General features: G+C 43.0%; 1 protein-coding gene across 1 annotated transcript in view; it reads left to right on the forward strand.

Moving 5' to 3' along the window:
* PPP2R5D (protein phosphatase 2 regulatory subunit B'delta) overlaps positions 1 to 25564 on the forward strand; it is a 235173-nt gene that overhangs the window by 30405 nt on the left and 179204 nt on the right. The window contains 3 exon segments of the mRNA XM_030195682.1: positions 4269 to 4443; positions 4805 to 5004; positions 12874 to 12984. Coding sequence (XP_030051542.1) covers positions 4269 to 4443; positions 4805 to 5004; positions 12874 to 12984 — 486 coding nt within the window.

Genomic DNA, 25564 nt, shown 5'->3' on the forward strand with positions numbered 1-25564 from the left:
GCCCATGTTTTCGAGCCATGCCTTCAGGCGTTCCAGGATGTGTAGGCCACCATCACCATGGACAAGTGAGTGTTGGACATTCTGCGCGAGGGATACAGGTTGGAATTCTCCCACCTGGTCACTCCTCTCTTTTTACAGTCTCCATGTCGAGGGGCAGTCCGCGAGGCACAGATTAGGTCTATGGTAGAGTCTTTGCTGACCCTTTGGGCCATTGTGCCCGTCCCTGTTGCCAAGTGGGGCCTGGGATGGTACTCCATCTATTTTGTGGTTCTCAAGAAGGAGGGCACTGTACGTCCCATCCTAGACCTCAGAAGCATCAACAAATGCCTGCAGGTGGTTCATTTTCGTACGAGCCTCCGTGTGGGAGGGGGAGTTTCTCATCACTCTCGATCTCAAGGAGGCATACCTCCATATCCCTATTTGGGGCCCCCATCAGCAAATCCTTTGCTGTGTTGGGCCAATCTTTTCCAGTTTTGATCCCTCCCCTTCAGCCTGGCCGCAGCTCTGAGGACATTTTCCAAGGTCATGGTTGTGGTGGTGGCTTTTCTGAGGAAGCAGGGAATCTGGGTTCACCTTTACCTGGATTACTGGCTGATTCGGGTGCCATCTTATCAGGACAGTTTGGAGTCGACTTCCACTGTAGTCCACCTTCTGTAGTCATTGGGATGGGTGATCAATTTCAACAAAAGCTGCCTGACCTCGTCGCAACACCTGGAGTACTTGGGCGTCCTCTTCGAAATCCAGCTCGCTCGAGTCTTTCTTCCAGAGAGGCGGCGTGTGAAGTTGGCACACCAGGTGTGGTTACTTCTCTTGGTTTCCTGGCCGCCGGCCTGGGATTATGAGCAAGTCCTAGGTTCCATGACAGCAGCCCTGGAGGTGGTCTCGGGCAAGGGTGCACATGCGTCTGCTACAGTGGTCTCTGCTCAGCCGATGGTCTCCGGTACCGGAGGCCTACAATGTCTGCCTTGCTTGGACATTGGCTGCCAGATGGAGCATGCAGTGGTGGCTCTGCCCTTTGTCATTGAGTCGGGGCATGCCCTTTCCGAATCTGCATTGGGAGGTAGTGACCACAGATGCCAGCCTGTCGGGCTGGAGAGCCCATTACAGGAGTCACCTGGCTCAAGGTCTTCAAGGGAGGCTTGCTGGCCTATTAATCGGCTGGAGCTCCGAGCGAGTCGAAAGTCTCAGCAGTCCTTTTCCTCGCTGTTGTACAGGGCACTGGGTCGGGTCTTCTCGGACAATGTGACAGCAGTGGCCTATATCAACAAACAAGGGGGGACCCACAGCAGTCAGCTGGCCCTGGAGTCCAGCCTTTAGATGGCCTGGGCAGAGCGGCATCTGCCTTGCCTCTTGGCCGCGCACATTGCAAGGGCTCTGTCAACATAGAGGCTGATTTTCTCAGTTTCCACGCGCAGGACTCCAGCGAGTGGGAGCTGTCGGCAGGGGCGTTTCAGCTTGTGGTGAATTGTTGGGGTCTCCCATGCCTGAACCTCATGGCCACAAAGGCCAATGCCAAGGTTCCCTAGTTCTTCAGCTATCGCAGGGAACAGGACTCCTTGGGTCTGGATGCCCTGCTGTACCCGTGGCCGGAGGGGGGCTTGCTGTATGCCTTTCCGCCGTGGCCAGTGTTGGGCCGTCTGCTGAGAAGGGTGGTGGCCCATTGGGCAGGGTGATCTTGATGGTCTCGAACTGGCTAAGGCGCCCGTGGTATGTGGCTCTTGTCAGGCTCCTGGTTGTACAGCTGCTGCATCTTCCTCAGGAGAGAGGTCTTCTCTGTCAGGGCCCGGTGGCCATGGAGGATCACTCTTCCTTTGGTCTTACAGCCTGTCCTTGAGAGGGCTCGGTTGATGAAGAAAGGCTATTTGGATTCCGTCATTGCGATCTTGCTTCAAGCCAGGAAGCACCATTGGCCTATCTATGCCTTGGTCTGGCGTGTTTTTGAGGGCTGGTGCGAGGGGAGGGGTTTAGATTCCTTTGTCTCTTCGGTTGGACACATTCCGGCCTTCCTGCAGCAGGGAGTGCAGAAGGGGTTGACTCTGGGTTCCTTGAATGTCCAGGTGGCGGCTTTGGCTTGCTTCCGAGGGCATTTACAGAACTCCTCTTTGGCGGCACATCCTGATGTGGTGTGTTTTCTGAAGGGAGTGGGTCGCCTTCGGCCGCTCTTCCGTTTTTTTATTTTTTTTTTGGTGGGGGGGGGGGAGGTTATTGTTTAAAATTGCTCTTGGAAAATGTGTGTTGTATCTTTTGAATGTCTATTAAAATGATTTGCTTCATAAAGGCTAACCTTTTTCTTTACTTTTTTCAGCTGATACTTTTGAGAAGCAAAGTGGCCTCCTTTTCCCCTTTTATTTACTTTCCTTACAAAAAGGTTTGTTGCCCTTAAAATAGCTCCTTTCTGTTTAGCCCACTGCTTTTGAAGTCTAGAACCTTCACTTTTGAATGAATTCTCTCCACATCTATCTTGACATTAGACCACACCATCCGGTGATCAACTACTATAACATCAGACACACTCTCCCCATTAGTAAGCACCAAGTCCAGTATGGTCCCATCCTGTGTGTGTTCCTTTACCAACTTTTGAATCTCCCAGCTTCTAAGAATCCCTGCAATAGGGATACTCCAATCAACATTTGGCATGTTAAAATCCCCTATTAGTAATACTTTTCCTTTCACAGCTATATTTTGAATGTCTTCAATTAAATCTCTGTCCATGTCTTCTGTCTGTGAAGGAGGTCTGTATATCACACTAATGTAAATACATTTGCCATTCTCTCTTTCCAGATTAACAGTGCCTTGGTCCTGCAATTGTGTGGTTTTAATATTATCTTTAACATATAATGCCACCCTCTCCCTTTCTTCACACCCTGTCTTTCCTGAACTATATCCCAGTTTGTAAACCATGCCACTAAATCCAATTCAGCCTCTTCCATCACAGCCTCAAGATCTGAAACCTTATTTCCCATATTTCAGGCATTAGTATATAATGCTTTCCAGACATTGCCCCCGTTCCCATTTGTGTAGAGGTATTTAATGCTCAGCAGTCCTTGGATCTTAGATGCAATGGTTTGTAAATAGGTAGGAAAACTAAACAAGCAAATAGCAAAACACTATAAAAGAACATAAAATCAAATAGTGAGCGTGAAGTTGGAAATTGGTCATAACCAAGTTATTAGAATAAACCATCCAGCCAGTTGTCCATTTAGGGATAAATATGCAGTTCTGTTCCAGAGCTAGGAGAGGGAGGGAAATCTTAGAAGCTGGAAATTCCAGTGTTTTCTGCCACTGGACACTCTCGAAGGTCTGTTCGGTATGTGAATCTGAAGAAGGGCTGGCAATAACATAGCATGGAAGGTTTGCCGTCTACATGGCTTCTCCTTTACCTCGTATAATTCTGACCACTGTCTCTGCATTCAGCCAAGAAGTCTTGGAAGATCAAAATGAGCCCTAACATGTTAGTTTTTATTATCTGGGCTTCAAGTAATGTAGCCTTACAAGGATAGCTCTGGGCCTCTTTAACTTGTTCAAGTAACTATTAACATGGAAAGATTTTTTGAAACATTGATGGGGAGATTTACCCCATGTTAGATAAGTGGCCAAACATGTGGCTGTAAGAAGAGTTTGTTTTTGGGACCACAAATTCCAGTGTTTTAATAAATGATAAACGCTTGGTTGCAGAATAAGTAAACATGGGTTTGTAGGGTCTTTATTTGCTTTGTTGGGAGCAGTGCAAACAGGGAAGTTGCCCTGGGCCTTGGCGCCACAGGGGGCCCCAACCAAGCCTGGCTGAAACTGAAGAAGGCACAGCCTGGCAGTGAACTTCTCCCCCCCCCCCCCCCCCCCCCCCCCCCCCCAACAAGTTTTGCTCCTGGCCTCAGCCTAACACCGGCCCTGGTTGGGAGAATGTGCCTTAATTACTTGGCAAATGTACTGTGGTGTGTTAGTTCATTGTTGGACTGGTGCTGTCTTTCTGTGGAGACTGCGGCTACCAAAAAACTGACTGTAGCCTTTAGGGATGTACTTGAAATTCATGTCCCACATGCCATTTTCATTTGTTTTGTTTGGTTATGAGATCTCATTTGGAGAGACACATGACTTACAAAAGTTTAGTTTCTGCAGGTTTGAGTCCATGGAAAAATATTATTGAATAAGGTCCTTAATATCCCATAATGGAAGTGGAAATAATTTAACCAGATCATGAACCTACTGAAATGTTGCTTTAAATGCCTCTTGATCTGATTGTGTGTGTTCTGTCCTCTCTGCCTCTGTAGGTGCAGCAGCAAAGCACAAACAAGCGTCCCAGTAACAGCGTCCCACCACCAACTCAACTCAATAAAATTAAGTATTCTGGAGGTCCGCAGATCGTGAAGAAAGAGCGCCGGCAGAGTTCATCACGTTTCAATCTGAGCAGAAACAGAGAGCTGCAGAAACTTCCAGCACTCAAAGGTGAGAAGCAGTTTGACGCTTGCACACAGCTTCCAAATCTTGCAAGGCCATTTTAGGGATCCTGTCGCTGATCTCGCATCTAGACACGTTACCTGCATTCAAGAACTTCTGAATCAATTTCTTATCTATTCATTCTGTACCTTGGGGCCCACTCTTAACCAAGTTGGCCTCCTGCTGCTTAGTTCCTTATCTCGGCCAGCCCTGTCCACCCAGTCATGGGTGCTTCATCTTTCACAGAATATACGTTTTTTTCTGTCTGCTTGCCTTTTTGTTTTGTTGTTCTTTTAACTTGGCCTGGAAGTTTGTTTTTTTGCTGTGTTGTTTGGAACTGTTAGCGTTTTGTCTGTTTTCTTTCCCTCAGATTCTCCTGCTCATGAGCGAGAGGACCTCTTCGTCCAGAAGCTGCGGCAGTGTTGTGTTCTTTTTGACTTCGTGTCGGACCCGCTCAGTGATTTGAAGTTTAAGGAAGTGAAGCGTGCAGGTCTGAATGAGATGGTGGAATATATTACGCACAATCGCGATGTTGTTACAGAATCCATCTACCCAGAGGCTGTCCTCATGGTAAGAGTGAGGAAGCCATGGACATTGTTCATGCTGTCTCAGCAACTTAGAAATGTATTTGAAAGGCAGAACCACAGAGACCACACCCCCCAGTCCTAGCAGAGCATCAGAATGTAGTCTATTCAAAGTGCTTGTGCATGGCAGTCTTTTGCTGCACTGGTTCCTGCCTGTGGGTAGCGTGTTCTGCTTCTTTTGACCTTGCAATAAAGGTATTTCTTTATGGACTGTCCACTGCTGCTTTGTTTGGCGTGTGGGTGTGGTCTTTGTGATAAGCTACTTAAGCTGGACTGACGTGTGTATGTGTTTGCAGGGAAAGTTCACACTGCCGCTGCCTGTGCTGTCCCTGTTCTGTGACGGGGGGCATTCTACACATGTGCTGTCTGTGTGCTGCAGTGTATATTTGTGTGTAGGTGTCTTGTACTGCTGCGGCCTGTATTGTACCTTGTGTGTGCGGGAAGCTTGCGCTGCTGCTGCCGCATGCTCGACCTGCTTGTGAAAGAGAATAAAATGAGTGGTGCATGATCAAAGTGTATGGGTGTTGTCTCTTTGGGTTCAGGGACCCTCTGTGTGTAGTGATGCTCTTGAAATGGTGTAGATATAATAGCAACACCCATGGACATTAGAGAAGCTTCTCGCTCTGTGTATAATACACCAATGTGTAGAGAATATTGAAAGTGAATTCCCAGCGTACTGGCTGACTAGATGTAAATACAGATGATGTAGAAATAAGATAGTGAGAATACACACACAGTTCTCAAACTGAATTTGGGGTTAGTTGCATTGTCACCACCTCCTCCCTTGCTGTTCAGGTTTTCCCAAATAACGTTGCTGTATTCAGTAATATTAGAACAGCAAGAACACAGTTTTAAAGCTTAAAACATGTTAAAACACTTTCAGAACGTGGATGTATATTTAAGACCAAAGAGATATATTTTTGAGCCTATTAATTTATATTCTATGCTATACAAATGTAAAACTAGAAATTTGTTACTGAAGATATAAATTGTAGAACAACATAGTAACATAGTAAGTGACGGCAGATAAATATCTCAATGGTCCATCCAGTTTGCCCAATAGTCAAATCAACAATGAACATGATATTATATACTTGATTTTGGTATTTCTTTGCTGTTTCTGGGACATAGACTGTAGAAGTCCGCCCGGCTCTTTTCTTATGTTCCAGCCTATTCAAATCTCTCAAGTCATTTGCGGGACAGACCATAAAAGTCTGCCTGGCACTGTCCTCACGTCAAAGGTCTCTCCAGCCCATCCTAAACCGGATTGTTATATGCAGGACTCAGACTGTACAAGCCAGCCTAGCACCGCCCTTAGTTTTTACAGCCAGAGTTTCCATCTAAGCACCACTTGACATGCAAACACATATGCAACCCTTTAAGTTTTGATCCTCTGTATTCATCCCACGCCTTTTTGAATTCCACCACTGCTTTTTTTTTCTTTCTCTACCCACCTCCCTTGGGAGGTCATTCCAGACATCAACTACCCTCTCTGTGAAAAAGAATTTTCTGACATTACTCCTAAGTCTACCACCCCGCAACCTCAATTAATGGCCTCTAGTTTTACCATTTTCCCTTCTCTGGAAAATGTTTGTTTCTACATTAATACCTTTTGAGTATTTAAACATCTGTATCATATCTCCCCTGTCCCTCCTCTCCTCTAGGGTAATACATATTCAGATCTTCCATTGTCTTCTCATATGTCTTTTGACCCAAGCCCCATATCATTTTTGTTGCCTTCCTCTGGATCGCTTAAAGCCTTCTTACATCTTTACCAAGATATGGCCTCCAAAACTGAACACAATACTAGTGGGTCCTCATCAATGACTTGTACAGGGGCATCAACATCTCCTTCTGCTGGTTACGCCTTTCTCTATACAGCCTAGCATCCTGGCTACGGCCACCACCTTGTCACACTATTTCGTTGCCCTCAGATCCACAATCCCTCTCCCTGTCTGTGCATGTCAGCCTTTTACCTCCTAGCACATACGGCTCCCTTGGATTTCTGCTTCCTTAGTACATCATTCTGCACTTCTTTGCATTGAATTTTAATTGCCAAACGTTAGACCATTCTAACTTTTGCAGATCCTTTATCATATTTTTCACTCCCTCCGGGTGTCCACTCTGTTACAAATTTTGGTGGTATCTGCCAAAAGGCAAACCTTAAATTACCAGCAATGTCGCTCACAAATATATTGAACAGAATCAGCTCCAGCACTGATCCTTGAGGCACTCCAGTATTCACGTTTCCTTCCTCCAGTTGAATTCCATTAACCACCACCCTCTGGCGTCTCTGTCAACCAGCTCCTAATACAGTTCACCACTTTGGGCCCTAACTTCAGCCTGTCAAATTTATTCAAGAGCCTCCTGTGAGGAACCATGTCAAAGGTTTTGCTGAAATCTAAGTAGATTACATCTAGCGCACATCCTCGATCCAGTTCTCTGGTCACCCAGTCATGGCACGATTTACTTTTGGTAAAACCATGTTGTCTCAGATCTTGGAACCTAGTCCAGGAAATTCACTATCCTTTCCTTCAGCATTGCTTCCATTACTTTTCCAATAACTGCTGTTACCACATCCTCCGGCAAAGAGTTCCAGAGCTTAACTGTTCGTTGAATGAAAAAAATATTTCCTCGTATTTGTTTTAAAGTATTTCCATGTAACTTCCTCAAGTATCACCATGTCTTTATACTTTTGAAACAAGTAAAAAATCGATTTACTTCTACTCGGTCTACACTACTCAGGATTTTGTAGACCTCAGTCATATCTTCCCTCATCCATCTGTTTTCCAAGCTGAAGAGCCCTAGCCTTTCCTCATATGAGAGAAGTTCCATCCCCTTTATCATTTTGGTCGCTCTTCTTTGAACATTTTCGAATTCCGCTATATCTTTTTTGAGATGGTGACCAGAACTGAACGCAATACTCAAGGTGCGGTTGTACCATGTTGTGAAACAAAGGCATTATAGTATTTTCGGTCGTATTCACCATCCCATTCCTAATAATTCCTACCATCCTGTTTGCTTTTTTGTCCACCGCTGCCACACACTGAGCAGAGGATTTCAGCCTATTATCTACAATGATACCTAGATTTTTTTTCTTCAGTTCTGACCCCTAAGGTGTACCCCAGCGTCAGGTAACTATGAATCGGATTATTCTTTCCAATGTTCATCACCTTGCGTTTGTCCACATTAAATTTAATCTGCAATTTGGGTGCCCAGTCTTCTAATTTCCTAAGGTCTTCCTGAAATGTTTCATAGTCCGCACGTGTTTTAACAACCTTGAATAGTTTTGTATCATCTGTAAATTTGATCACCTTACTAGTCGTTCCGATTTCCATATCATTTATAAATATGTTAAATAGCACTGGTCCCAATACTGGTCCCTGCAGCACTCCATTGATCACCCTCCTCCATTGAGAGAAATTACCATTTAACAATACCCTCTGTTTTCTGTCTAATAATTTTGGATCCATGACTCTAATTTTCTCAGGAGTCTCTCATGAGGAAATTTATCAAAAGCTTTCTGAAACTCTAGTTATACTACATCAGGAGGCTTACCTTTATCCTCATGTTTATTCACGCCTTCAAAGAAATGAAGCAAATTGGTGAGGCATGTACTATAATTTTATTCTTTATAATAGTTTCCACTATTTTGTCCTGCACAGATATGGGGCTTACCGGTCTATAATTTCTAGGAACACCCCTAGGACCCTTTTTAAAAATCGGCATTTCATTGGCCACCCTCCAGTCTTCAGGTACTACGGACGATTTTAACAACAGGTTACATATTACTAACAACAGATCAGCAGTTTCATTCTTGAGTTCTTTAAGTACCCTTGGATGTATGCCATCCTGTCCAGGTGATTTACTACTCTTTAATTGTCAGTTTGGCTCAGTATATCTTCCAGGTTCACCGATATTTCTTTTAGTTCCTCCACATCATCATCATCCTTGAAAACCATTTCCGGTACAGGCATGAAAACTGCGTCTTTATAGACATTGCACAGCTTTACAGGTCTGGTATTTTACAGTTTCCATCCAGCACCAACTGTAATATTAAACTTCTCTTTTTGAGTGTGTGACCCCTGAGGCAGACGGGTGGTTCCCGTCGAAACATGGCCCCGTGTCGGGTCTGATGTATGAGTGGTGCCTAATAAAGTTTTGTATGTTACCCACCTGGTTGCAAGTATCTCCTTGGGCCACCTATACTAATTCCTAAACCTGGCATAGATCCAACAAAAGTAAGTAACTACAGACCCATTTCTTTACTTAACATTGATTATAAAATTCTTACTAAATTACTGGCATTACAGCTAAACAAAAGCTTGGAATCTTAATAGCAGACAATCAAGTAGGTTTTATGCAAGGAAGATTTATTGATGATAATGTAAGACACTTTTATGATTTAAATCATATAACCAGAAACCAAAAATCTCCTATGGTTGCCCTCTCACTTGATACAGAATGGTCATATCTTTTTGAAACTATAGATTGGTTTAACATGGGTTCTGAGTTTAAACAATGGATTAAAATGCTTTACTACCAACCTACATCCAGAATTTTAATTAATAATACTTTGACAGATCCAATTTACCTTAGTGGTGGTACTAGACAAGGATGTCCCTTACCCCCATTATTATTTAACTTAGCGTTTGAACCCCTTATAGCGATTTGTGAAAATTCCAACATTAAAGGTATTAAATCCAATTCATTGGAAACAAAGTTAGCAGCATATGCAGACGACTTGATTCTTTTTCTATCTGAACAAATCACTGTGTAGCAGAATTAATCAATATGGTAGACTCTTTTTCCAAATATTCTGGATATAAGATAAATTGGGACAAATCTGAAGTAATGCCCCTAAATGAGATTACCACTCTTACTGATATAGGCATGGCAAATTTTCATTGGTGTCCCTTACAGCTAAAATATTTAGGAGTATGGTTAAACAAAGACCCCATACAAACTATTAGACATAAGACATAAGCATCACCACACTGGGACAGACGAAAGGTCCATCTAGCCCAGCACCCTGTCTCCGACAGTGGCCAATCCAGGTCACAATCACCCGACAAGATCCACGGAGCAAAGCATTTTGTACTGCTTGTCCCAGGAATAGTGGATTTTTCCTTACGTCCATTTAATAACATTCTATGGCCTTTTCCTTCAGGAAGCTGTCCACATGCATCACTTCGCACTTGCTCACATTGAACGTCATCTGCCATTTAGACACCCAGTCTCCTAGTCTCGCAATATCTTGCTATTGTTATTGAAGTTAACACAACTAAAATCACTAGTTTAATTCAAGAGGCAATGCAGAAATGGTCTCCACTACATCTTTCATGGTGGGACAGACTGGACACCATAAAGATGATGCTTACTCCTCAAATTAACTACATATTGATGATGTTACCTGGGTTATGTTCAAAGTCATCTATAAAAGCATTGAGTTTAAATTAACAATTCTATGGAACAGTAGATCCCCAAGAATCTCTTTGAAAACTCTGAAAACCTCCAGAATGGTGGTGTAGGTTTCCCAGATTTTACAATTGCATCATTAGCTAAATTTGGTGTGTATTGGTAATTCTCCTACAGATCATCAGGATAGGCTCTCCACCTAAGTGGATGAATACAAAATCCCATGGAGTAAAGATACAGATAAAAAAAAGTGGGACGTGGACCAATGACTCCAGGACGCTGAGAGTGTAATGGTATATAAAGGAGCAAACTTTATTGTAGACTCGACACAGTACTGTGTTTCGGCCACAGGCCTGCCTCAGGAGTCTTGAGTGATGCGAAAAAATGTTTCCAATAAAGCTTGGTCTTGTCAAAGACCTTCGTGATATTCAAACTAAAGTATAGCGGAGCGAATCTGCTTGTACCTTCAGACTCCTGAGGCAGGCCTGTGGCTGAAACACAGTACTGTGTCGAGTCTACAATAAAGTTTGCTCCTTTTATATACCATCATTCTCAGCGTCCTGGAGTCATTGGTCCACTTCCCTCCTACAGATAATGACATCCCTCTACGGCAACTTGTTGAAAGGGATTTAATCTCACCAGTACATGCCTCTTTGCTTATTACAATGTCTTTATCACATCATTTATTCAATAGTAAATTAATCAAGGATACAAATTTTGCTGTTTTGCAAATTAATAAAGCTATGAAAAAGTATTTATTATTCTCCAAGTATATGTACAATGAATTGCTTATGGGAGTACAGTACCACAGCTACACATAGGTGTTCTCTGTGTCTGAGTCTCTAATGTTTTAGTTTAGGGTCTTCGCCCTCACTCCAAATTACCAGCTAAAGCCAATTTGCAGATATAAAAGACTCAAGGCTACTTATGAGAGAGCAATAGGATTATTTGCCAATTCAGATACAATTGATTGGTTTCTCATGAGAGAGCAGCCCTGCTTGCACAAAGGTACTGGCTGTGACTTTCTCTCCATTGAAGTAGGAAGTACACTCATTTTTATATGTCCATTCAGGATACAGATAATATGACAGTAATGACACCTTATTGGATCTATGCTAATGTCATAGTTAACACTGATTGGCTATGGTAATGAGTTGGTTAGTATTTACTGGAAACGCTAATAATAGACTAGCTCTTCCTGGAAGACTAAGTCATCTTCCTGAGGAGTTATCTTGTTCTGTTTTTCACTAAAACATCTGTGACCACCATGTTGTTAAACGATGCTACTCTGTTTTTCCACTTACACCCGTTCCTCATTCTGCTGCATGAGAATGTCACAACAGATCATGAGTTCTGCAGTCACACTGAAGTTCAGGTTAGAGTCATGGGCCTGTAAGGTTTTCTCTCATTTTAGATCCTGAACCAAAGTCAGGCCTTGAATCAAAGCTCTTAGCTATGATGATAATCTACAACTTCTTCATTATTCAGTCCAGGAGTTGTTAACCAAGCTCTGCATTATAGTTATACAGGGGTGGAGTAGCCCCTACATGAATATAGTCTGGTTCTTACCGGAAAGGAGGTCAAGCACATTTTGCCCATTTCATATATTGGTTCCTCAATAGGATCTCAGTTTGTTTTTTTGATACATTGATAGCTTCATGCCTTTGGGGCTTGTGTTTTTAGAGCAACCTTGGCTTCCTCTCATCCAAGGTAGTTACTTAGATACTCCCCACTTAATGGGACAGGAGGAAGAGCAAGAAGAAATTTATACTTACCTGAATCCTACTAAATAGCCACATCATAGGATTTGTGCAGCTTCACTTTTTGCTCTTTGAGATTCTGAGTAGAGGCTGGAGAGGGAAAGGGTGTTTTCTCACTGTGTTCAGTATCCCTAGGGCTTATTCAGTTCAACATGTTCTGAAGGATATTCTTAGAGTTGTTTCATTGCTTTGATTTATGTATGCTGGAAAGTTCCTGTGCTGCATCTTTTAAACAACTCAAGATTTCACAAGAAAATGTGTACACTGTCGCTATTTGCTGACAGGGTGGCATAAACCCATGCATATTGAGTAGTGTAGCATGATTCAAGGAAAGGAAATTAGCAGGTAAAAACAAATTTCTTCTTTTATTATGTTCCTGTTGTGTTATTTGGTTACTTTTTCTGTAAACTACTTTCACTCAAAGTTTGTCCAAGGAAAACACTTTCTAACATGATGTAGCGTAACATGAAGGCCTCTCTGTGATAGACCTGTGTGTGTATATGAGTGAGGGGAGCTTGCACTGCTTCTGTCCATGTGGTACCTGTCTTATGGTGTTACAATGGGTACAGATTAAAAAAAAGCTTCTCTTGCTTTACCTGTTCTCTGTTTGGGGCAAGTGGTTTTGTGCTGAATATATGTTATGAGCTTCAGGGTCTGATTATCCAATATCTGTCCAGTTTTCAGTGAATTTATTCAGGACACTACCACCATCTTCTAATCCCACGGGAGCAGAATTTGACCCAGAGGAAGATGAGCCAACTTTGGAGGCTGCATGGCCACACCTCCAGGTAACAATAGTTGTTCACTCTAGGAAAACTGTGGAAGAGTAAGTTACAAAATGAGGTAGCAATAGATAAAGAAATGTGCATGACAATCTCTATCAGGCTTGATTGGTAACCATTTTGGTGTCCTCTGCAATTTATTTAGTTATTATTAATTTATTTGGATTTATTTACCGCCTTTTTGAAGGAATTCACTCAAGGCGGTGGACAGTAAGAATAGTTCAAACATGAGCAATAATAGGCAATTACAGCAAAAAAAAAAAAATATATATATTGTGAAGTCCTCCCTTCAGCTCACAGGTCAAGGAATGGTTTCTGGCAGTCCCGGGCTCGCCTCCAGATCAGGTTAAGCATCACCGTTCTCACTTCCAGATCCAGTTAAACACCACACTGTAATCCAACTTGGTTTTAAAGCAAAATACTCGAAAAGAAAAAAAAAAAAACCTCCAACTCCCTCGGTTACCAGCTCCACCTGAGCAAGGTGCTGGCCTGCTAAGTTCAATTGTAAGGAAAGAAAAAAAAAAAAACTACTCAGTTCATCACTTCAGCTCAGCACAGTTCCACCAGTTAGCTGAAGTGCAATCCACAGCCCTCCAGAAAAAGGAAAAAATATAGGCCAAAGCATTCAGTTCACTTATTTCATCAAACACTAATGCAAAAGTTCAAAGTAAAGTCTCTGTCTTTCACCAAAACACTGTAATGGTCCTGCACACTGCAGGACTAGCAGAGCACCACCCTCTTCACAGTATTAACCTCTGTGACCACCCACACTCTGCCATCCAGTGCTAAAAAGGTTACCTTTTAGGTGTTTGCCTCCCAGTCCATATGTGCTAGATCCTCTGAGCAGGGCCGTTCAGCAGGGAACGCTCTCCCTTCCTCTATACAGTCCATGGTCTCTGCTCCCTCATTCCACTCTCCACCACTGCTCACCGTTCTCAGGGACTCAAGCTCCCCTCCCCCCTTGCAGCTGGGAGGTATCTTGTACTGATTTCATACCCAAGGGAATTGTGCTTCATCTTTCAGTGGCCCCCTGCTGGTGACTGACTTCAGTGGCATCCCTTTTCCCGAGCTGCATCCCTTCCAGTTATTCTCTGGAATCCCTACTCTTTAAGCCTCCTGGAGAACTCTGGGTAAGGTAGTTCAGGACCTGCCTGCCCTTGGCTGGAACCACTGTGCTTAGCCCTATCACAATATACACACACACATATTTGTTTTTTTTTTTTTGAGGAATTCAAGGATTTTTGTAACCAAACTTTTATGGGATGAATGGTGATAAGCACACAGACACTATGAACAACCTGTACATTTGCTTATCTGGAATAGTCTGTAAACAATATTACATGTAGGAGGAAGTGACGTCAGCGCTTGTGGATGGACGCCTGACGAGAGGGCTCCGCTCCTGACTGAATTAAAATAAGAAAAAAAACCCTCCAAATCGAGCGCAGTACCCGCAGCTTCATTTTGGAAGGATAGCTAAACTTATGGCAGCCCGAAAGAGCCTTGCTAAGTTCAAGTTTACGAGCGAAAAAGGCGAGGGAAGCAAGATCACGGGTTCGCGATCGGGCACACGAGGCGGCAAGATGGCGACCGGAGATTCCGAAACGGACCCGGACCCTGAGGAACTAGCAGTGAGTGGCACGGACCTGGATAGAAATGAAGTGTCGCGCTGGTTTAAAGAATTAAAAGCAGAAATGATAGCCACCCGGAAGGGAATACAGTCCTCTGTGGCAGAGCTCCGTGAGGAGCTGAAAGAAATTGGACTACGAGTAGCTGAGACTGAGGAGCGAGTAGACGCGCTGGGGGAAGAAGTGCAGACACTACAGACAGCCCTGAAGAAAGAGCAACAGCTTAGATCAGATCTGGATCAAACAGTAGAAGATTTGGAAAATCGTTCGCGGAGATGCAATCTCAGATTTAAGGGAATCCCCGAAGAAGAGCAATTTAGAGACGCCATGAAAGTGGTGCAGGAGATTAGTGCACACATACTTAAAGAGCGGCCTGGAGGAGGAGACCAACTGGAGAGAGAACCACCAGTCCTGTACAGAGCACATCGGAGCCTGGGGCCCCAGAGGGGGGGACAACCCCGAGACATTATTGCTTGTTACCATGAATTTGGCGTGAAAGAGGCAGTGTGGAAAGCAGCCCGCGTAATGGGAGACTTTAGTTGGAAAAACTGTAAACCAAAAATTTATCAAGACTTGGCCCGAAACACTCTTCAGAAACGGAAGGAGTTTAAAGAGGTGACTCAATACTTGCAGCGGATGGGTCTAAGATACCGATGGCTGTACCCATTTGGGCTCCAGGTCACAGTCGGAACCACACACAGAAGGTTGCAATCACCGAAAGGGGCCTGGAAGACCTTGAGAGAAATGGGGTGTGAGGACTTGCCAAATGGGGAGAACTTAACACCGCACCGTAAGCAGACACCTGTGAAAGACCGGAGTTCCGGAGGGAACCAGACCAGAGGAGAAAAGGACCTTAACATCACGAAGGAGAGGCGGAGAGAATCCGGAGATGAAGGAGTGGACTGAGTAATTCCAGATAAGCTATTCATGGGGACTTAAGTGTTCGTACACAGTGAATTAAGCTATAGACTATAAAGTAATATGAAGGACTATTGAGGCTGCGGGATTGAAGGGGAGGTTTGATTGGGGAGGAGGGGGGGGGAAATAAGGAGGAGTCTAATGTCGGGGGACATTCTAAGCGGGGACTCACTTCCTTTGGGAGGAACTGGTGAGATGGGAGGATAGCCAGGGGAAGGGAAGGGATGGGGGAGGGGGGGGGCCAGAGGGCAAGGGGGGGGGGGGAAGGGGGGATTTTAAGGGTAGGATCGTGGAATGTGAATGGTCTCAACAGTCCCGGGAAGAGAAGTATTATTTTTCGAGAACTACGCAGGCTGGAGTGGGATATAGCAATGTTACAAGAGACACATATACAAAAGAAGGATGAAAAGCTGTTAAGGAACCGGGTACTGGGCGAGGGGTACCCATGTGCGAATCCCAAAGGGGGGAAATCTGGGGGGTTGGTTATATATGTAAAAGACAACCTGCAATTCACCAAGGAACAAGAATTTAGGGGAGGGACGGTAGATGCCTGGCAATTAAAGGATCGATTAAGGGTCACCCAATTACACTCATTAATATTTATGCACCAAATGGGGAATTTTTTGATAAATTACGAGCAAGTCTAGTACCTTTTGTCAAGGGTCAAATAATATTGGGGGGTGATTTTAACTTCCCCGTAGCGGGGCTCGATCACTCGAAAGGAAAAGAACAAGGGGCGAAATACACAAGAGGGAAACTTAACTAATGCGGGAATTAGACTTATTGGACTTCTGGAGGCTGTAACACCCAGGGCAAAGAACCTACACGCATTACTCACACGCACAAAAGACATATGGCAGGATAGACGCGATTTGGGGTAGTCGTTCATTATGGGGAGCTCTCAAAGGGTCTGAAATTGATACTATACATGCTTCTGACCATGCCCCAGTGTGGGTCATGGTGGGTGGGATGGGCAAGGAGAGAGGGGGAAGGATATGGAGACTTAATGAGTCCTTGATAGACTCTGAGGAAAACTGTAAGGAAATAAGGATATAATCGAGGAATATCTGAAATTCAATGACAATACAGAAGTAGCAGATGGGACCATTATGGGACGCCCTCAAAGCAGTGGTGCGGGGGCACTTGATTAAAAAAGGGGCACACCGAAAGAGGGAACAAGGGATTCGGGAGATGTTGATTCGCCAAAGGTTGGCTGAGTGTGAGGCGCTCCACCACGCAGAGGGGAATCCCCAAGTGTTCAGAGAATTAATGGCTTGTAGAGCAGAGCTGCAAAAATTACAAATTGGGAAGATGGAATTCCAACGGAAATTATTACAACAAAAATTCTTTGAGTATAGCAATAAAGCAGGTAATATGCTAGCTAGGAAATTACGATGCAGGCAGGTACAAAATACGATAACTAAACTAAAAAGGGGGGGAGGAAGCATGGTACATCAGGATGGGGATATCAGGGCCGAGTTTGTGAAATATTATATGAAACTATACTCGAAAGAAGAGGGGGCAACACTGGAGGAGAAGCGGAATTACATAAGGGACTTGGGTCTGAATAGAATAACAGAGGCTCAAAGGGTGAACTTAGAAGCCCCAATAACACTGGAGGAAGGAGTCATCAAGGGATTAAAAGGAGGGAAGGCGCCGGGGATGGATGGATACACGGGGAAATATTACAAAGTGTTTAGACAAGAATTGGCTCCCCTGTTGGTAAGAGTGGGTAATGCCTGCTTTATGGGGGAAGAGATGCCTATAAGCATGCATGCGGCGGGAATTACAGTGCTCCTCAAGCCAGGGAGAGACCCAACTTTGTGCGGCTCCTACAGGCCGATCTCCTTGTTAAACATAGATGTTAAGATTTTGGCCAAAGTGATGGCGGAGCGCTTGGGCAAGCTTTTACCATTTTTGATTCATGAGGACCAAGCGGGATTCGTTCCCCATAGGCAAGTAGCGGATAACATTCGTAGAACTTTGAATATCAAGTGGGGAGCCCAGAGGAGAGGGGACTCCCTTACACTTTTAGCGATCGATGCAGAGAAAGCATTCGATAGTGGATTGGGAGTTCGTATGGGAGAGTATGGCACAAATGGGGATGGGGAAAAGTCTTATAGGCTGGCTGAAGAAACTGTATGCTCACCCGGTGGCAAAAATTAAAATAAATGGGGGATACTCTGAGCACTTTGATATTCAGCAGGGAACCAGACAGGGGTGCCCGCTCTCCCCACTATTATTCGCGGTAGCTATAGAGCCATTTGCCCAGAGAATCCGCTTGCTCCAAGAGATACGGGGAGTTCGGATGGGGGGCAAGGAGCACAAGATCGCACTATTTGCAGACGATATTTTATTTTATATCTTATCCCCTATGATGACAATGCCTGCCTTGATTCAAGAGTTGAAGGATTATGGCTGGGTATCGGGATTTAAGGTGAACTATGATAAGTCCGAGGTGATGGGGGTCACTATACCAGAAGTGGAGGAAGAAAGAATAAAAGAAGAGTTTAAATTTAAAGTAGCTAAAGGCAGCTTCAGGTACCTAGGGATACAGATCCCGCGGAATCTTAATAAGTTATATCAATTAAATTATATACCTTTATTAAAAGAAGTGCGAGGGGATATGACCAAATGGCAAAAGGGGTGGCTTTCATGGTGGGGTCGCATTGCATCAGTAAAGATGAATATTCTCCCCCGGCTCCTATTCTTGTTTCAGACATTACCAATTCCAGTACCCAAGAGGGAGCTCATGAAGCTGCAAGCGGATATAGGAACATATATCTGGGAGGGAGCCCCGGCAAGGTTGGCACGGAAAATAATGTGGGGCACACCTGACCAAGGGGGGAGGGGGATACCAAACATTCTCTGGTACTATTGGGCATCACAGCTAAAACAAATAGCGGTCTGGGGAAAAGTGGACTTATCACCTATAACAAAATTAGAGCAGATCTTTGTCCAAGAAGGGGTATTGGAGGGATTGTTATGGGCCCCGATTCCGGATAATACATATAAGGGATTCACCCTAAACCCCTTTGTATCGCATCTCTTAGCTTTATGGGGTACTTTAAAATATAGGCTTAGGGGATCTAGGACCAAATCTACTTTTGCTTGGATCACACAAGACCCGGGCTTCCCAGCCGGGATTCAGGGTGGAGTGTTTAAAACATGGTTCCATAAAGGGCTGATCAGATTTCGAGACTTGCTGACAGAAGAGGGAATTAAACCTTTTGCAGAATTGCAGGAGGCCTATGAACTACCATTAGCTGATATTTATGCGTATATGCAGGTAAAACACTATATAACATCCACAAGGTGGGTTAAAGATAAATTAGTAGAAAAGGAAAAATTGGAAGATATATGGGGGAAGATTGATTTATGGGGAAAGGGAATCTCTAGGCTATACGATCATATAAGGGGGTCACAATTCGTAAAACACCAATACATGCAGGCCTGGGAGAGGGATTTGAAACAAGAACTGACTGACTCTGAATGGGGAAGAGTATGTGGAGAGGTCAAAAAGGCCTCTGTCTGTGTACTATTGAAAGAGAATGCATATAAAGTAATGAGTAGGTGGTACTATACGCCGGAGAGAGTAAAAGCAATGTTCCCCGACGCCTCGGATATATGTTGGCAGTGCAAGGGGGAAAAAGGCACTTTTTACCATGTATGGTGGGAGTGTGTGTTAATACAGAAATTTTGGGAAGGAGTTACGGGGCTATTGACAGAGGCTCTGGACACTCTATTCCCATGTGATCCAAAATGGTGTTTATTGGGGTGGGGGAACCAGAGAGGAGGGAAATGGAGACAAAGGATTAAAAGGATAGGCCTCGCGGCTGCAAAATCCATAGTAGCAGCGTTCTGGAAACAAGATAAGGGACCTACAGTGCACAACTGGATTGGGAAAGTCAGGGGACTAATAGTGATGGAGGAGCTGACGGATAAAAGGCGGGGGAGTTTTAACTCAAAGGCTGAAGAGTGGAAACACTTTGATCGAATATTGGGGAAAGAATTGTAAGGGTGGGGGGATATGGGGAGGGGAAGCTGGGAATGAAAGGGACCAAGGAAGTGGAAGTGGGGGGAAGGGAGGATTAAAATAGGGGGGGGGGGGGGGAAAATGGAGGAGACATAGGAGGGGACATTCTCTATTGTATATATGTTTGTATTCTGAGGTTCAGATGAGGGAATGATGGTTGTTACCAGAATTTAGGATGAGACATTGTAATGTAACTCTTATAAGGTTTGTTCAATAAACTTTACAAAATTAAAAAAAAAACAATATTACATGTAGTTTAATTTCTAAATTATTCCAGTGGTCTTTCAACAATGTCTGCTGTCTTATGATACGTTACAATGCCTCCATATATACTCACTTTCAATAGTCACTATCAAAAGTTTTGCTCTTGTTTGCAAAGTTTTACAACTTGTAATTGATGATGACAGGATCTCTTACAATATTTTGCTCTCCACCCTGTGAGGCATCTCCATACCCTTGCTGAGATGAATGACTGAACTAAAGAGGTGCAAAAAGATTCCTTTGTTGGTATCATTAACTCATTTTGCTTCATTATTCAGCACTTCTGAATTTGTGCATCATAAGAGTCCTTATTAAGATATTTATCTTGCTAAGTTGGGGTGTTTAGCCAGGCAAATTGTAATTTTTTGAATTTCCTAGTCTGGCAAATAGATAATTTTTCTGAACAAAAACTCAATATCTGTCCACAACCTATCCTATTAAAAGGAAGAGAAGTCAGAAGTATGCTGAGTGTGGGTTAAAGTTAACCACTTACATCTGATAGAAACACACTGGCGTTTAGTTAAGTTTTCAACCTTTGATTTTCATTCATCCAACTTAACCAGTTAAATTCTTTGAATATCTTATTAAAGATGAGCAGATATTCTGCAGCTCATTAACTGACCTTTTAGTTTCTGTGCTGAAGTAATTCTGTGTGTACAGTGTAACAAATTGTGTATTTGTAGGAAAGATTTTGCAAAAGGGTATTATTTTTGCTATGAGAAGGTGGAATAGTGTGAGTGAGGGCAAAATGGCGAGGAGCTTTCAGAACCCCAGCCAGTCCACAGTGTAAAAGTGAACCAAAACTCTGTGTGATTCAAAAGGAATAATGTACAGAAACCCGTTTCTCTTGTGAAGGTATGATACTCCCCTTCTTAGAAATGTATGGTAGACATGTACTTGTACTAAACTTGGGGGAAATGCACCTAAATGCAGATCCCCAAATCCCTCTTATCTCCTGATAAGCAACGTGGACCTCTGGGAGCAAATAGAGAAATATTCAAAAAGATAAAATGCAAATATAAAATGTAATTCTGTTTTAGCACTGCCAAGCTAGATGCAAGTCTTGCTCTAGGTTGCCATTATTCCTCTGTGAGCTCCTTTTCTAAGTCTGATATAATGATTACAACATCACATCCATTCTGCCATTTCAATTTATTTAACTGAGCTGCCAAATTAATACCATTTAATCTTGAGTGCCTTAATCAAGGGTGAATAGCACAACATTTTCCCCCATTCCCATTTAAACAGGAGACTTTTCTGCCTTTACTCAAATTGCAGAGGTAATGTGAGGCTCATTGAATCTGTTTTATCCAGATTCACCTTAAACTTTGCTATCTACAAAGAATTTGTGAACGTCAACAGTACTAGCATGGTCAAAGTTAACATGTCATCTTCAAATAGCATTATTTTATGCTCTAAATGACCTACTTCATTTCCACTTCTGCCATTATGTCATCTGGTCCTTTCAGCCAAAGGTTCCACCACTAAGTCAAACAGCAAAGGTGACCGGGCACGTGGAGCTCCCTTACCCAACGACAGAAATTCCAGGTAGCTACCATGGACATCTACACTTGCTTCCAATCCGGTACACAATTTTTTTATCCATCTTCCTAAGAACCTGCAGCATTTATCCTCAATGTATTCTGTAATGTTTTCTCTGAAGACAAGCAGAATAACTAGTCCCCACAGATGGGTAACATCATCCAATGGAGCCTCATGGCGAAGCTCCCCCAGCTCTGATTTATCTGGAAATTTTTAAAATGTTCCTGCAGATGTGTACATGAATTCCAGTTTTTCTTAGCCATTTTCCTTCTGTAGAGCTGTGAAGGCACATAACCCACTCAAGGCCAAAAACAGCTTGAAATGGAAAGAACCCTAGCACAGATGGAATGTCCGTTTAATTTAGGCTCAACAGTTAATCATTCAACCAAGACCTGGTAGCGGGGATGGGACGACTTCCCTATGAAGAAAGGCTAAGGAGGCTAGGGCTTTTCAGCTTGGAGAAGAGATGGCTGAGGGGAGACATGATAGAGGTATATAAAATAATGAGTGGAGTGGAACAGGTGGATGTGAAGCTTCTGTTCACGCTTTCCAAAAATACTAGGACTAGGGGGCATGCGATTAAACTACAGTGTAGTAAATCGGAGAAAATCTTTCTTCACCCAATGCATAATTAAACTCTGGAATTCGTTGCCGGAGAACGTGGTGAAGGCGGTTATCTTGGCAGAGTTTAAAAAGGGGTTAGACGGTTTCCTAAAGGACAAGTCCATAAACCACTACTAAATGGACTTGGGAAAAATCCACAATTCCAGGAATAACATGTATAGAATGTTTGTACGTTTGGGAAGCTTGCCAGGTGCCCTTGGCCTGGATTGGCCGCTGTCGTGGACAGGATGCTGGGCTCGATGGACCCTTGGTCTTTCCCAGTGTGGCATTACTTATGTACTTATGGTGACTGCAAAAATCAATTGGTCAGGCAGCCAAACTTAACCCCAAAACGAGAACACTTATTCCAAAGGGAGATCCAAGTAGCTAGGAAAAGGATTTAGGTATCATCGTTGATGATACATTGAAACCCTCTGCTCAGTGTGCAGTGGCGGCTAAGAAATCAAATAGAATTTTAGGAATTATTAGGAAAGGAATGGAAAACAAAAATGAGAATGTTATAATGCATTTGTGTGCTGTGACCACACCTCGAATACTGTGTGCAGTTCTGGTCAACGCATCTCAAAAAAGATATAGTTCAGTTAGAAAAGGTACAGAGGAGGACAACGAAAATGATAAAGGGGATGGGATGACTTCCCTATGATGAAAGGCTGAAACGGCTAGGGCTGTTAAGCTTGGAGAAGGGACAGCTGAAGGGAGATAAGATAAAGGCTTATAAAATACTGAGTGGAGTGGAACAGTAGACCTGAATCACTTGTTTGCTCTTTCGAAAAATACTAGGACTAGGGGGGACGCAATGAAGCTACAAAGTAGTAAATTTAAAACAAATCAGAGAAAATATTTCTTCACGCAACGTGTAATTAAACTCTGGGATTTGTTGCCAGACAATGTAGTAAAAACAGCTTAGCAGGGTTTAAAAAAGGTTTGGCTAGTTCCCTAAAAGAAAAGTTCGTAAGAGATCTTGGGTGTGGCCAAGATGGTGTTTTGCCAGAGGAGTGCACAATGAAACTCAACGCCTTGCTCGGAGTGCACCTGGCGCTAGCAATCTCTTACCTCAGGTTGCGATGGGAAAGAGAAGGAGCAAAGCCACCAATCTTGTTTTCTCCAGCATGTATTCACCCACTGCAGGATAGGAACACAAATATAACTACTGAGAATAATCCCCAATATATACCTGAAGCCTAAATATAGACCCTTTTGTCATTCACAAATGTCCCTATCTTGAAGTACATACAAAACACTGTTCTTAGTACTATATTTATCTCGTAGATTGAAGCGTGCAGTTCAGCAGTCAGTTTAAATTATGTTCCAATGACGATCCAAATCGTCCTCCAATTCACAGTTCAGTCTCATATATCCATGAATACTGGAAAGGAAACATAGACTTAAGTAATTGCTTATAGTGAATATCTTTAACAGAGGGAGACTTCAGTAATAATTGATCCTGTAAACTAAGAGAATGACAGCAAAGAGACAGAGAGAACAGATTAACAACAGGTTCAGGGGCTGCCCCCTGTAACACGAGAAACATAATGCAAGCAATTTTTAAAACAACACGACCCTTCAAAGGAGTTGATATAGTACTTGAATTATTGAAAGCTCTACTAAAACTCAATGCAAATTTGCAAAATTAATCTTACAAATTTTTATTTAGAGCTTATATTGCATCCAGTAGGACAGTCAAGATGCACATTATCAGTGATAGTTACTGCTTGAAATGTGGAACAGAACAGGCTACAATGGGCCAACTTTTCTGGCGTTGTCGAGATATGTTTTTTTTTTTTTTTTTGGGGGTAAAACATTTTCTTGATATATCCAACAATTATTGAGCTTCGTTTCTATTTGTAGATACTGCATTGGTAACTCCACACCCCTTGAAGGGCGTATGTCAACTATTGTATTATATGCTCATTTTGGCAATTAAGAATATATTGATTTACTGATGAAAATCACATTAGAAAATTTTGCTTTAGGCCGCAATATTAGAAAGATGCAGAGTGGATAAAAGGGATCGTCGAAAATGGAAGGGCATTGATCGGACAGACCCAGGAGCCCCTCATCTAGGAAAGAGGGGTATCACCCAGAAGGGTTCAAGGATCCTTCAAACTGAAAAGAAAGGGTATCCCTGAAACCAACCCTGAGAATGAAATACTGAGAAAACAACAGAAAAATTCCCTGCTGTGAGATGGAAGTAACCAAAGTGTAAGCTGAGATATTTGGCTAAATTATTCAGTTAAATAAACCACTGTCAAAATTTATATAATGCTATATTGGCTTTGTACAAGCAGGAGGAAAGAAAAGGGAGAGATCAAAAGGTATTGAAGGGACCACAGTGAAAATCCAGCCATACGCAGCACCATATTAAGAAATTTTCTTACCTGGCACCAAGCGGTAACCAGTATCCCAAAACAAGTCCAATTCAAAGTCTCCAGATTCCTGTCCACTAACACTGGTAGGGAATAAAATAACCAGTTCCCATAGCATTATAAGAAAGGGTTCATTGTATCAGCGCTGAGAGACAGGGATTCAGCAATCAGATTCTCTGTCTGAATTACAAAGCATTTTGCTTCACCTTATTTAACGTTACAATATTGTGGTTTCCATAAGTACAACCCAGGATAATGCATATACGTAATACCTGCTAATCTTGTTAACCGTCCCTCACTAATGAGTGATGCCCTTTAGAACTACATATTTTGGCAGAAGGTGCATAAAATGATACAGGCCAGACATTACATTACATTGCATATTACATTACGTATCGACTTATATTTCACAGTCACCTGTCCAGTTCTATGTGGATTACAAAATTTTATCAGATTCATGACCAGTTCTAGAATAAACAAATATTAAAAATATCAGCAAATATAAATCATTAAAAAATCAACCTACTTTGAACATAAAAGTCCTTTTACAGAATGAAACTGTTGGAATAAAAATGTCTTCAAAACCTTCCTAAATATAAGATAATTCAACTCAAAATGCAAAGAAATTGGTAATACATTCCAGATTGCAGAAGCTTGATACAAAACTGATAACATCAGAAAACCATAATATTTAACTGCTTTTAGAGTCATAAGAACATAAGAATAGCCATACTGGGTCAGACCAATGGTCCATCTAGCCCAGTATCCTGTTTTCCAAACAGTGGCCAAGCCTGGTCACAAGTACCTGGCAGAAACCCAAATAGTGGCAACATTCCATGCCACAAACTGAGTATCATTGGTTTGCGTGGCACATAAAATTGACCACTTGCAGCCAACTCTATCAGGGGTATAAGGTATGATGGAGCTTGTCTATATAAGTTTTTAAATATAATTATACAGAGGTCACGTGACGCCATGATCAGGAGCGGTTGGTGAAAAACTCCGGTTCTGCTAGCTTACCTGCCAGCCCCTCGAAATCGGCAAATTTCACCTTGAAATGAGCTTCTTTAAAGCAGTTCCAGAATAATTGTAGGGCGCGGCACATCACACTGCTAAATAAAATCGCTATGGCGGCGAAAGGCGTCCGGAAAGAGAGGGAGAAGACGCGAGCTGGAGAAGACAAAATGGTGGCTCCAGTGAGCCTGGCCGCGACC

This window comes from Microcaecilia unicolor, chromosome 3, assembly GCF_901765095.1.
Source record: "Microcaecilia unicolor chromosome 3, aMicUni1.1, whole genome shotgun sequence".
Lineage (NCBI taxonomy): Eukaryota > Metazoa > Chordata > Amphibia > Gymnophiona > Siphonopidae > Microcaecilia > Microcaecilia unicolor.